The sequence below is a fragment of the Acyrthosiphon pisum genome, chromosome A2 (assembly GCF_005508785.2).
Source record: "Acyrthosiphon pisum isolate AL4f chromosome A2, pea_aphid_22Mar2018_4r6ur, whole genome shotgun sequence".
Lineage (NCBI taxonomy): Eukaryota > Metazoa > Arthropoda > Insecta > Hemiptera > Aphididae > Acyrthosiphon > Acyrthosiphon pisum.
Genome location: NC_042495.1, coordinates 70,690,699 through 70,706,147, shown reverse-complemented (window position 1 = coordinate 70,706,147; position 15,449 = coordinate 70,690,699). Strand labels below are relative to the sequence as shown.

Here is a 15,449-nt window from a genome sequence, read left to right as displayed (position 1 = left end):
ATACAAAGCTCCTGATATATTGTTACAATATCAGTTGAAAAATATTAAAAATACATAGGCACAATTTTTTTTTATAAGCATTTAAAGATCAAATTTTGACAAAATTTATTAAATTTTAATTTGAAAAATTATTTTGTAGTTAAAAATTTATAAAATGTTCAATTTTTGTATCTAAGAATTGAAAATTTAAAACAAGATTCCACGTAAGTAATTAATTCTGTTACCAAAAAATCTAAAAAATACATTTACGCAGTTTATTTTTATAGTCATTTTCAGTACAAATTTGGACGAAATTACATATTAAAAACCTAGGATAACTATTTTAGTTATTTTGTTGTGATTGTATAATATTATTCGTGGGTACTTGAAACTTCTAAAGTATACTATTATATATCTATGATAGTACCACGGTTTTTTGTTGATGTATAACGCGTTATAAGTACCTAATAGATATTATGATATGATTAATTTGGAATTTAGTATAGGTACCTATTATAGGTCAATTTTTTTTTAATACCATAGATAAGTATATATATGTCTAATACATAGACTGATATACCGTCTCCGCTCAGAATCGTTTTTCTTATACAGTGATATTATATCATTGAATTCAAATTTAATACCATCCATTATACAGTGACCCACTTGTAACCTACTGTACAGCAGAGTGAAATCCACTTACCCACCTTTTTAGTTATTAAAATGTTTTTTATGCATAATATTACGCTTTCCATGAATTCGTTGTCTCCGTTTTACACACGTACGACATAGCAAATTTGCATTCACTAGTTTCAATAGTATGCTACTGTGTTGTTAGTTTTTATATTAGAATGAATTGAATTCATCAAACTATTAGGTGAAAACATTATCTGTGCATCGGCGATCTTTTCGATATTTTAATTTTCAAGCAAGGGTAGGTATAGTAAATTATATCACAAATTAAAAATCCTCATATTTCGCTTGGAAATTAAAATATTCAAATATCGCCGACGATTAAGCGCACATAATGTTATTACCTGAATGCTCGATAATAGGTAAATTCACTCTAATATCCAAACTAACAGTACACTATTGCAACTAGTGAAATAAAAGCTATGTCGTAGCTATGAAATCGGCTAAGAAAACAAATGCACGGGTAGTGTCCTCTTAAAAATCGTTTTTAAACAATATAAAATAGAACTAAGTTGATCTATTATTTATTATACTTGGGCCATTTTTACAAACTATTAATATTGATAGATTAATATTAATGACTAAAATTGTCAAATCACTATAGCTTCTTAATCTTAAACCATTACCTTGGACTTTTTATCATTAGAACATAAAGTTAAATAACTTAAAAACTACTCATACTAATTTCGATTCTGATATGTAAACATTTTTACGTGTAAAATTATCCACTGTATAATATTTACAGTTGTAAAAGAGAGTTCTCATCTGAAAAACTGAAGTTTGTGTTTCCACAGGAGGCTTCAACAAAAAAACTCTTGAATTTTAAAATATGGTCTAAAAATATATTTAAAAACTCCAAAAATTAGATTTTGAATAACTGCATTATTGAAGAAAAAAAGGGGTGTGCATGCTTGTTGAATCGCTCCATATACATTTATGTTACACAAATATCTGACATAAATAACTTTTAACTAAAACTTGAATATATTGGATGGAACAAAATAGTTATTTTATAAGTCGGATAAAAAACTAATTTACTTTTTATAATTTCCTAGAAATTTCTTTGTTATTCAGTCTACTAATTGTATTATCGATTGTTCCACGTCGTTCGTTTGATCGGTAGTTTTTTCTTTTAGTCTGAATACTTTTTGTTTTACAGTAAATATAATTTCGTATTTGCTTCACAATATTCAACGATATAAATACATTTGGTTTTCTTTATAAAAATTATATAATCACATTTACCGCTATACTAGGGTCTATATTATATATTTATATATAATTCCGTGTATAAAAACCATTATAAGAATCGATAATAACTTATATTAAACAATATTAAACAAATGGATGGCCCTTATCAGGCTTAATATATAATTAAAGTTTGAGATTACTAACTGTTAGTGTCTTACTCTTTCTTTATGATACAGTACACAACAGTGCAACAGCTGATACGTTTGTTGTTGCTGGCTTAAATATTGGTAATTTATTTATTATGCTTTTTAATTTTTGGAAGAAAATTACATAATCTGTAGTCCAAAAAGAATTTCTGAAAAAAAATGGAAACTAACCTCTTTTGGAGGTTAAACGGACAGTGGTGGAAACTCGTTCCGCCCCTTTGTATGATAAACCTAATAATCATCAACTGTACGTGTTAAAATAAATTCAACTAGGAGCAATCTATAGTGCCCCAAACTCCTAAGTACCCTTTAGTGGTGCTAATGGCTTAGTAAAATATTATTGGCGATTTTCGAAAGCCATTTTTTTACTCGACAGCACTGCGCGTTAGAGTGCAACGTGTTCTTTCTTCGGCCACCCCAAGTCACGGGTTATATTGAAGACGCTGCGAAAAAATTGTTCTCCGCGACAACATTATACATTATTGCATCGAAAACGAATGTAGACAGCTGAAAATATATTTTATCCGATTTGTTCGAACGGTCTGAGCGCATATTTTTTTTTTAGACTTTCACCACACGTCATAATAAGTCTTTTATGGGTATTTTTATATATATATTTTAAAGTACGGAATAAAATATAGATGTCGTAATCTAGTTTGCAAAAGCGCGTAAAACTTTTGAAAATATTGTGAAAGACGTGTACGTCGGAAAACGTATAAAAAGTATCGCTTTTTTTTATATTTTTTGTTCGATCGACTAGAATAATGTTTGACTACACGTACGGTGTTTAGGATTTTTTAATTATGCTTAAAATATATTCGAGATTATTTTCAGCGCGAATTCTACTCGACAAAATTATAATAAATTTAATCCTACCGACAGTTTACAAAATTTAATCAGTTCGAGACGCCATTCAGAAAATTCTTAAATAAAAGAAACGTTTCGCAGACGTATTGTTTTTGCGGTATATTGTACGTATTTATATACGATACAGACGCATACGGGGGAAGCTCGAGCTATTATAGAAACACTTTACCATAAAAACAATGGTGTTGTTTTTCTTTCTTTTAGAACTTTGAATTAAAAAAAAAAAAAACCGCCTTGATTTAAAAAGAATTTATATATCTATGTACATATATATTATATATTATGTATTCAGTATATTAATTGTTATTGGTCGTTTTTCATATCTATTGAAAATGGTTTCTTTAAAACGAGGTTTTTATTGTTATTATTATTATTATTATTATTATTTTTTTTTTTTTTAATAAAATAAAAAGAGTCAATCTCTACACGACGGGTTTACGTGCTCTGACACATTTAAACGATGAATTTTAAATTGCGTTAGGATTTTTTTGTCACGTATTTGACATTTCTAAACCGTACTATACCATACCGTACCATGTAACGTAGTCACATGCTTGAAATGGTATTTTTTTCGATGACATTATTCATCGAATGTTTTTATTTCAATCGTCGAAATTTATTATTCAAAATTGTCTGAAACTATCCGATAACATAAAAATACTTTGAGTACAAAATACAAATGAACAATTAGTATTATTCAAATGTAATTAGTTACTGAATAAAAACCCAAATATTTTGTATTACGCACCACCAATTAGTCAGTTTTGAACAAAAAAAAAAGCGACTTTTTGAATACCATGCACACGGACTTCACCCTTCCCGGAACGTAATTATTCGAATATATTGTATTTATAGTGCATTGTGGGGTTTTTAAAATTATGTGCCCCTTTTTTTCTTCTTCTTTCCCTGTCCCAGCGTTTGACCAACCCGGAAGTGCTTCCGCTATGTTACTTCAAGAGCCACAAAACATTGACTGACCCGGTAGAATAATATCGTACCGGACGTTTCAGGGATTAGAGCGTATAATAACGCATACAATAACCGACCCTCTTGACGGGTAACAAAACTGCAAACTCGGTTAATATTAAATTACTACCTACTTTAATATCTTTAATACAAAGAGATTATAATATTTGTGTATAGTTACAAAAGTTCGTCCATTATAATATTATACGTACATAATAATATTGTATATATATGAACACAATGTAATGTATAGAATATCGGTATAACAGGGGAGGGAAATATTCCCAGGAACATGCTAGAATTCACAGGAATCGTAAAGATATTTCTGGAACGAATTATTATTGATGCATCAATAATGCCAAACATCGGTGTATTAAAGCCCTGGTTGATTAACCATCGTGGGCTCAGAACCTTAAGGTACTAAATCTATAAAATGTTCACATTTGTTATTTGATAGCGACCTAAATAGTACCTATTTTGGTTCTTAACAATAGTGTTAAAACCAAAATGTTCTAGCTACATACTATAGTAATAGCAATACTCATTATTATATACTATATATTTATACTTGTATAAAAATAAATAAATCAACACATGATACAATAACAATATCAATATAAGATGTTTTTAATAACTGAACAAATTGTAATCAAATAATTTAGGCTTTTCCAGGAATTTGGAAATTGAAATATTACTTCTTGTGAATTTTCCGGAAGTCTTAGGCCGAAGTATAGCCAGCGTTACTCTATGATGGATTATGATATAATGTACAACTTTCGAATTTTGTATTCGTTTATTATTATTGAACGTAGTCGTGTCTCACGATATTAAAACAATAACATTTTCCGTAAAAAAGCTTTTTGTGCGTTTATTAAGTAAGAAAAATAACAAAAAATAAAAATGAGCAGGACGTTCATACCTAAATTGATGAATTAACAATGTAATCAAAAGTGATGAGCAACGGAAATTCAAAATTTCACTGAAATCTAATTAAAACATTTATTGTTCGATTAATATTAATATATATACATATTTTTTTATCAAGTTTAGTGACTTATAAGAAGACGTTTTTCTTTCCATTAAGCGGTGTCGTTAAAAAAAATGTTTGAGCAAAAAAGTAGTGTTTCTTTGTCCAAGAGAAGAAGCTTTTTAAAATGTCTCCATACAATTTGCACGAAATATTATGGCCCTTTGACCGTTTACAAACACGTGCGCACATCACAATCTCACATATATTACAGTAAAACACACACACACACATATCACATATATTATACGCAATACGCATATACGTGAAAATGTGTGTTTGAGTAGGAATCGTAATAAAACCTTCACTATACACTTTATTTTTAGACTTTTAGTATACATATAAGCTCACACACGATCTGACGCAGTTTATTTTTGTTTCAGTTACGGTATACGGTATTTTGAAAAGCTGGCTTCGATGCGAGAGAACTTCCAGAAGGGAATACCATACAACAAGTAATGATTTATCCGGGACTGGAAAGATACATTAGAATATAATATAACAGGGTACAAGATATTCTAGATTCGGGAATAGCTAATTTGAACAAATTAATATATTTGTAATCATTTACGAGTTATATAAAAAGTGTTGTTTAAATGTTTTCATTATTTCCATAGTACTTAATACCCTAACCTTAAAGAATAATAAAAAAAATACAGCAATAATTTATTTCAACGCATGTAATTTATTAATACAATCTTTAATTAAAAGTTTCTTATAATAGGTATGAGTTGGGTTTATGAATAAAAATGTTTCGACTCATATACGATTAGTGGTTTAATTTCTGCAATCTCGAGGATTTATAAAAATAATTATTATAAAAATGTGGTTCATTAAAAATTGTATGAGGATCTAAAAATCTCCATTTCAGAGGATTAACGTTCAATAATATCACCATTATAATAATTTCTAATTACGTAACTTTAATGCAAGCCCGTGAAATGACGAATTGAAGTAACCGATCGCTGTCGGTCCTCGAATACAACACGTGGCGTCGGCAATATTATTATAATATCATAGTATATCATAATGTTCACCATGACAAATTATATAGGTATCATCACAGTTGCACTAGTTTTGCGCAGTAGATACGCATCTTCTTTACCCCCGGCCTATATCGTAGTTCTCCACTTCTCATTGGTTGGTTTTGTTCTATGTTATAATATAATATGTATGTATATGATTGACAGCCAATAAGAAGTGGAGAACTACGATATAGGCGAAGTAAAGAGCGGAGGATGCATATCAAAATGCTGTGATGATACCTATATAATTTGTCATGAGGTGCACCTTGCAGATAACCAATATAAGCGTTTTTGACTTTATCTGCGAAAACGTTCAAAGGAGCGCGATGATCGTCGACGTATCAGACGGTGCTCGCGTTTAGTTTTTTGTTTTTCGTTTATATCGTTTCAATTTGTCCGATTTATTACACGCCATGGTTTATCCATACCCATATGCGTACACGTTAAAAAGTTACAACGCATATCGACTCGACGTGGGTAGGTACGTGTTTTCGGGACGTTAAATATCGTTACGCCCGCGCGACACGCTCGTCGGCACTCGGCATCCCTCTAAACGATTTCGCATCACTCGTAAACGCGTGTTATGTTTTTTTTTCCAGAGTGGATAATTTTTTTATGCACCGTGCTAGGCGGCATTTAGGTGGACTTTAGTTGAAAAAAACCGTACACGAACACACCGTGCAGGATTGTAACAACCGTGCACCCGCATCAATATAATATTATTATCATATGCATTATAATCACCCATACAGGGTGCGATGCACCAGGTGTGATTGGTCACTCTTTTTCTCTTTAATATTGTGCATTTGGCCAAATACCGATTTTTCGGATTTTTTAAATACCTACACATAAAGCAGGTTTAATACCTATTTACAAATATTTAGATTTGTATTCATTGGAATTCCTTAAATAGTATAAAAACCCAAGTCCTGTAACGATGTAAGCTTTAATTTTTTCAAACGAGAATTTTTGAAAATATGTTATGATGTATCTACTACCTAAATACGAAAAAAGTTCATGTCCATACAATTAGTATTTGTGAATTACAAAAAAAAACAACTAAAATTGGTTTTTTTATTTAAATGGGCCGTATATCGCGTCATGGTGGTGTTTTGATATTAAATATTTTTGCGTGGGCAATGGTTTTGATAGGTATCAAATTTTATTAGGTTTTGATATTTTATCATGTTGCGATGAAACAAACTCAATATATTAGGTATTTTAATATATACACGCGTTTTATAGGACCTCTAAGCTCGCTAAGAACAGAGTCAAACATAAACATCGTTGTCAGCGTAACTAGAGGCCGGCCAGAGGGCACAAAGTATTTAACACCCCCTCCCCACCCAAATATGTTAATACGTATAAGGAGTAAAAGCCCATCCTGGTTAAAAAAAAAATAAATAACTGGCATGGGTTTTATGTAAAATTATGAATAATCAAAAACATACATCAGTTCAACTATGACCCAATAGCTTCGTTCCGTTCATATTTTACTCGTGGTAAAATGCTCTGATAAAAAAATATATTGAAATTTATCTAAATGTCCTTACTACCTATTATGCCTCTTTTAGTTTTTTTGTTTTATTTTTATAATTTTTTATTCGTTGAATGCCAATGTATATTGTATATACATTGTTAAGTTGACAACATTTGAAGTGGAAAAGGCAAGAACGAAAACAATGGCGTTTCAAACCCAATTATTTTGATTAACAACACAGGGAAGTAATAATGATGATTATAATCACATCACATAATATACTTGTGTAAAAAATAAATATACAACGAAACCGAAAATCTAATTATATTTTTTAACAACGAATTAAGGCCAACACAGAATATTGAAATATGAATAATTTCACATAATATTGTGTGTTTTAGATTTGAGCAAGATTTATACTTATCAAAATGTTAGTTTATTTTTATTTTTTAATCGGTGTCAAATTAAAACATGCATATAGTTCAATTCGACAATATTCAACACAAAAATCGAGTTTAAGTTAAAAAAAAACAAAAGTTTATACAGATTTCTGGTGAAGTATTCTGTGCTCCCTATAACGATCAAATGTCATTACTTATTAGATAATACCTATAGCCATGCTATACAGATAAACAGAAAAACGGTTTTATTTCATTTAGTTTTAAAATTGATTTGACCACTGTAACGATCATAATATATTATTATAATAATATTTATAAGTTAATGTTATTTATTGTTTTGACGAAAAAAAAACTGTTATATACTCATTATTTTATCATGGTGTATGTGCCACCATACATTTAAATTATATTTAGTTTACAGTAGTAAACCAAATAAAATACGACGATATTTTTATCATCAACAAATTTGTAGAATTTTATTTTAATTATTTGAAAATTAAATCATATTTCGTATTTCTAGTTTTATATAATAACATATTACGTAATTTAAATTTAATAACATTTAAAGTACTTCATTAGTAATTCATAATTTAAAGTTAGTTTTTAAAATGCATTCAAAGAAAACAATTATGAATTAAACTTTTAATATTTTGAATACAAATGTATATGGTGAGCCTATCTACTCAGGTACACAAAACATGATCTATGTCGTGAAAAATGAGAAAATTATTGTTATATTATATGTCATTAAATATTAGATTTATTTGAATGAATTGTTTTGATTAACATTTAAATATACAAAAGAACACTTGTAGTATAAAATTAATTGTATTAAACAATTTTCTTTTTATATATTCTAGAAAAAATATTACAAAAAATAATTTTACTATTACATAAATCAACACCAATTGATAAACTTTGAATTAGTTGTAATTAATGTTTGTATTAGATTAAATTCCACTAATTTTACTACAATATAATATTAGGTATACCCAAAAAACTTTTTACTGACTAAAGAAAAAAAAAATGACTTGAATATGAATGTAAAATACAAATGGACTGATTCGATATTTTACTTTCTGTTTTTTTTTGTTCATAATCTCAGTGTGATTGTCAATATTGTCATAGATTTAAATAACAGTTATCGACATTTATGGATGGTTGATATTTCAGGGTACTTGGGTAACATAATTTTGAAATGTTTGAATGATATTTCAAAAATTGACTTGCTTTTTTCTGATTTTAAAACAAGACAATATATTTATTATTTACATAATAAACTATTAATTATTATGTGATATAATATTGCGTTCTTCTACAGACCTTAATATTCTTGTTAGGTATCTAAAAATTCTTGTGTTTCAACTTTCAAGGAGGGCAGAAGAAATTAGAATTTTTCGAATTGCTTTAAAAATATTTGTTTGCACTATATTCTACCAGCTGCAGGTGATAGATATAAGTGGAATGAAAATAATTTCGTATAACAACTAAACAATAAGAGAAACAAAACATTTACATATTGTAAGTAAATAATTCTTAGGAAATTTTTACAGATGGGGATTTTACAACCGAATAGACACTGCGTCAGTGACGGAGAGCAAAAAGACACGAAGACTGCGAGTGGGCAGTGGATGGTGGAAGCTGGTACCACCGACTGGAGCCGAGATAAATTGTGAATTTCCGAGTACTGTGCCGGTGATATCTGTAAGTCCGTGTTTGACAAAACAGAATTAACGCTAATTGGGATGGACAGGTGGCGTGGAAAACCGAACAGATAGAAAAAACAAAAAATGTTATGTATTTAATGATATTGCACCACCGTATATACTAATGATTATAAGTCCAATAATAATATTATAGCCTGAATGAATGGATTTTTGAAAACACATTTATGACACCGACGAGAGTGCCTACATGAGATACATATATTGTGTATGGTGCAGATTTTTCTAATTTTACCGGAAATGGTTGCACCCATGACGTGTTACGCCGATACTATATAAAATTGTTACTTTTCCTCGAAAGACCATATTATATTACATACTAAAAGGAATTTTCAATGCCATTCGGTGAGGAATCAATAATGAGGTTTATACGAACTTTTTTCGTTACGTTATATTGTTTGTGTAAACGGAGGTGGTGATGCGAGTAGCAGGAGCTTTTATTAGAATCGTTTTTGTTTTTAAAGAGAAAGAATAAGAATTCTAGTAAAATATGGTTGACTGGGTTGATGTTCGATCAACGCTTACTTAAATGTAATATAATGTATAAAGAACAATAATTATTATTACTTTAAGACTTAAGTTTTGAGGGTTTTATTAGAAAAAATATTCATACACCTGATTAAAAAGCGGTTTTCCTGAATTTTTTTAGCTGATTAGGAGCCCCGTGTAGGTGTAGGTCCTACCCATAATAATAATTCGTAACTGAAGTTATGACTTATGACAATAATAATATTATAAGCGTGTGTAGCTTGTACGCTTGATTTCGCATCCGGGGATTTTATACGTAAAATATGATATTATACACTCGTTATAATATATTATTATTGTACTACGTGTCTACGTATAATTTTGTATCTTAAAAAAACGTTAAAACGTTTCACGGCCATGAGCACGAATCAATATTACTTACCTATAAGTTACGAAGAACAAATGCGATCATGAAAAAAATAACCAGAATAATAATAAAAAAAAACTTTGTTTCTGTATATTTTAAATATTTATTAGTTGACCAAAAAATTCCTTGTAACAACTCAGAATAAAATATGAAAAAAAAAAACTTTGTTTTAAAAAAATAATTTGTACCGTTTGCGTGTAAACACAATACAGTTATAGATTGGACGCGATAAACGTTTTATTGTGGTTGGAGCACAACATTATTATGGAAATATAATACCGGATGATTATTTAAAGTTTAAACGTAAAACTCATTATTTACAAAAGTAACAACGTTTTTGAAAATATTGTTTTTACACAATATATATAATATATTTTACACAATATCTCAATATCACAAAACAACGTTTTTGAAATTATTTAATAGATTTGTTTTTTAAGTTTTTTTCTTTTTCGAATGGCAACGTGCGTTATTAATTTTATATTCCAAGCAGAATATTTTTCGAAGTAGTTAGCTATTTGAAATTTCATCCGAGTTACTAATTAATTATAGATTTATACATTTAAAGTTTTGATGAACGGAGTAGTAGACCAACTACGTCTTGCGAAGATTCCTGCAGCTATGCTTCTCCACTCCACCCATCTATGTTTGGATTTTAAAATACAATAGGTACCTAATTAAATACCTTAAATAACTATCCATTTGACACGTCGATTTGAATATAGAACAGTTTTTTTTTCCAATAATGTAGTTTTGTATCGACTTCTAATTAATATGCACGCAAAATTAAATATTTTCAAAAACATTTATAGGTACCTATACTTTAGAAATAATGAATATTTTTCGTTAAAATTATTAACCGGTATAATATTACAATAACTGTATATTATTATGTATTCCATAAAAAAATACGTGTACCCCACGTGACTGTATATTCTACAGTTTACGAGACAGTATTCCCTGCAGTCAACGTATACGCCGTGGAATCCGAGATAAGATGATTATCGCACATGCACTTACGGAGACAGTTTTACTTATTCAATGTACACAATATTATATTGTTATGGCGCCGTTCGGAACTGTCGCTAACGGTCTTACGTTTCATAATATGCAGACATGCGCGTTGCCGAATAACGCGTCATTTCAAGTGTATAGGTCAGGCGTGCCCACGGGCGTCCGAATCCGGCCCAGCAGAAGTATTCCAACCAGCCCGTGAATATTTTATGAGATTAGAAATTTATTTAGGTAGGTAGTATAAAAAAAATAAAAATAATAATTAAAAAAAAAAATGTTTTTTTAATAAGCTTTTAAAAATTATAAAATATCTTAAAATTATAGTGTAGTTACTACTTAGTTTCTAATGAGGAGAGATAAGATAATTACCGCGCATGATCTTACGAAGACAGTTTTACTTATTCAATGTACACAATATTATATTGTTAATATTGGCGTTTGAAACTATCGCTAACGGTCTTCCGTTTCATAATAATATGCAGACATGCGCGTTACCGAATAACGCTTGATTTCAAGTGTATAGGTCAGGCGTGTCCAACCCACTGCCCACGGGTGGCCGAATCCGGCCCGTGAAAATTTTATAAAATTAGAAATGTATTTAGGTAGGTAGGTAGATAAATAAAAATAATAATCATAATTTAAAAAAAAATTTTTAAAAGTTATAAAATATCTTACAAATTGTGTAGTAACTACCTAGTTTCTAATTACGAGAAAAATAATATTAACTAGCGACCAAATATTCAGTGAACAAAGATAATACTATATTTATTGCATTTATCGGAATGAACAAAAAAAACGTGAAGTGTATTCATATGAATTTCGAATATGGCCGGAAAGTGGAAAGAGGTTGTACTCGCCTGGTATAGGTAGTGAGCTATAGTAAAATTATGTTTTTATAATATTATAATGGTTGTAACACAAAACGTTGGTACAACGATCCGCAATTTTCTTCTCAGAGTTCGATTGTCTTATACAAAAAGATCGGACGACGCACGCGCCATAAAAACTTCATCGTTTAATATTATATGATCACCGCACTTGTGCACGGTGTATATTTAATATGGCGATCAGCTGACTCTGTCACAATACTACACTAATTAATATTAAAATACACGTTTTTGGATTCTAACATATTATATTATACCACATTACAATGTTATGTAAAACAATACGGTCATTACTCCAGTAGTTGTTGCGGTTGTCTCGAAGTCATATACTTATAGTATATCGCCTACAATTGGTCAGAACTATAGGACACCGGGAACCGTCAGGGGGTTTGACCAGCTATTCGAGAACATAATAGATACACGACTCATCATTTTAGGCTGTCACCACATGCCAGAATTAACAAGCAGACAGTAATTTTAAAGCGATTGTGTCGTTAATAGCCTAAATAGTCACATGGTCGTCCATGGACTTTGGGTTTCAATATTTGCTTTATATAGTCTCGTACATTTTTTAAACCTAGTATAAAAGCTCACCCGCCGAAGTTAATTATTTCCGCCAAGGGTGGTTACTCTTTCATACAGATCGTGGTTTAGTCGCATACACCGCCTACCCACCCAGTCTTAGTATTTATGGCAGCGTGGAATCGTGATTTACGGTGTATAATTTGTCGGTTTGCAGAACATCGTGTGGGAACGAGTGGACCCGGGCAAAGCGGACAAGGAGATGGCCATGAGGCGAATGGGCGAGGTGCAGACGTACGACATGCACCTGAGGCCCAAAGGCAGTACGTTGCATTTCCACGATGTGACGCCTCTGGACAAGGGCCTTTACAGGTGTCTGGCGTCGTCCGTGGACAGGCTGACGGGTGAACCGCAGACGGTGTTTCAAGACACTGACTTCTACCCGGATGTGGTCTGAGCTACGCGCTCGCTGATCAACCCTGGGGACAACGGCGACGACGAGGACGACGGCCACAGCTGTTTCAAGCGAGTAGTGAGACTGACAGCGGAATTCGCGTCGTTCTATTATATTATATAATAATATAATTAAGATCCGCCGCAGTGTCGCGTACGTTGTATTATTTAAACTGTTGTTGTTATTACTATTATTATTATTATTATTATTATTATTATTACTATTGATATCATCATTGTCGTCGCATTACCAAAATATTCACGGGCTGATCTAGTAATCAAAAAAGTGGAGAGGACCCAGACTCAAGATGTGCACCTATAATTATGAATTAATAATAATGTATGAATATTAAATATAGATAATCATATACCTAGCTTTAAAAAGTCATAAATCTCCAACATATCATAGTGTTTTGTAGGAACTGTTAAAAACAAAATACTAACGTACCTATAGTTTTTTGTACACATATACATGTGGTTTATCTTAATTTTATCTAGATAATGTCATATAATTGTATACGCACGAAAGTTATATAATATTATGAAACAGTATCTAAGGGTGTCGCCTCTACAACCCTAAACCACTACGAATATATTGTAATATCGTTTACTCGAAAGTACAATATCATGTAATATGTTGGAAATAATAGTGTCCGTTTGGTAACCACATCGAAGCGTTAATCCGATGGTTTTAGGCATCAAACGTGAGCAGCAGTCTGCAAAAAATGTCAAGGCTATCCGTCACGCAAACTATTTTATTTTAAGATAATAATAAATTATGATGAGCAAAACGCTTTGTTTTTTTTTTATTCATATAATTTGTATCGTTATTATACGCCACCATTTTTTTTTTGTATTGTTTGTAATACGCTAATACGTGACAAAAAGAAAATCGGCCGACTATATCTTCAGGTTATATGCGTTTGCTATTACATTTTGATTATAGGCAATTAAGTATGTACAATAGCTATAATAACTCCTTGTTAAAAGCTAATAAAAAAAAATTACCACTGTACAATAAGGTTTCGTGTGCACGGCTTCGTTTCAATTCGAATGGTATAATGTAATTTATCTATTCCGAGTTTTATACAGGAAAGTGGTTTGGATTCAGTTTGTCTACTGAAAAGTATATAATATATAATGATATACATGTCCACGAAATTGACAAATTCTGGGAACGGACTCGCAAGTTCTAGAAAATTACTGGCACAACTCATGGCCCTGTGATTTACTCGCAATACTTAATTTGTATACAAGGGTTTATTAAAATATTCATTTTTCTAATATAACCAGGGGCGCCATTTGGGGGGGGGGCAGGGTGTGCACTCGCACATCCTGTAATTTTGTTGTCCACAATTGGCCTAGGCCTAATTAATACTATGGCCAGATGGCCTCCAGTTTGCCAATCTTTAATTGTGCATGCACCGCAGCTATTCACTAATAATCATAAATAATATTATAATATTGTGTTATTTAATTTGATAATTGATAAATTGATATCGGTATCACTTTATCCACTGGCACACACAAATACGTGTAAATGGTAAGTGTCTACTGTCTACTGATAGACAAAAGACATAATAATAATAATAATTTAAATTTGTACATTTGTGTTTTGATTGTGTACCTATGTTAGTCGATAGCACAGCAAAATAGCTTTAAAATAAAAAAAAATAAATAATAATTACGATAAAAAGTTGAAAAATGTTGAAATTACATCAGTAAAAGTTTGGTTGGTTTGTTTGAAAATACTTGAATTGCCCATAACTAAAAAAATTAAATTGGACCCACCCTTTAAATGGGTTCTTTCGTACCTAACTTAAGGTCTAGATACTATCATAATATGACGCCAGCCGGTCACTTCCTCACGGGGCACATTGTACTATAATATTACATTAATGTGATTGATATTACAATACACGTCAAAAACGATTTTCTCTTTCAGGGTCAAAATAAAAAAAAAAATTTATTGACAGAATGTATTGTGGAGAGCTTTTACGTTCGGATGACAATTTCATTATAATTAATTCTTTTGATCAGTGGTTATAGATAAAAAATTAAATAAATACGATCAGTCAAAATATTATATTATGCATACCATTGTCTAGATAATGAAACT

At 30.6% G+C, this 15,449-nt stretch overlaps 1 protein-coding gene across 1 annotated transcript in view; it reads left to right on the top strand.

The window, feature by feature from the left end:
- The window catches only part of LOC100568592, a 17,337-nt gene extending 3,216 nt beyond the window's left edge, over positions 1-14,121 (top strand). The window contains exons 2-4 of the mRNA XM_003245102.4: positions 5,313-5,384; positions 9,389-9,539; positions 13,095-14,121. Of these exons, the coding sequence (XP_003245150.1) occupies positions 5,313-5,384; positions 9,389-9,539; positions 13,095-13,334 (463 nt within the window). The 3' untranslated portion in view covers positions 13,335-14,121. The remainder of the gene's footprint in view (positions 1-5,312; positions 5,385-9,388; positions 9,540-13,094) is intronic.
- Positions 14,122-15,449: the final 1,328 nt, after the last annotated feature.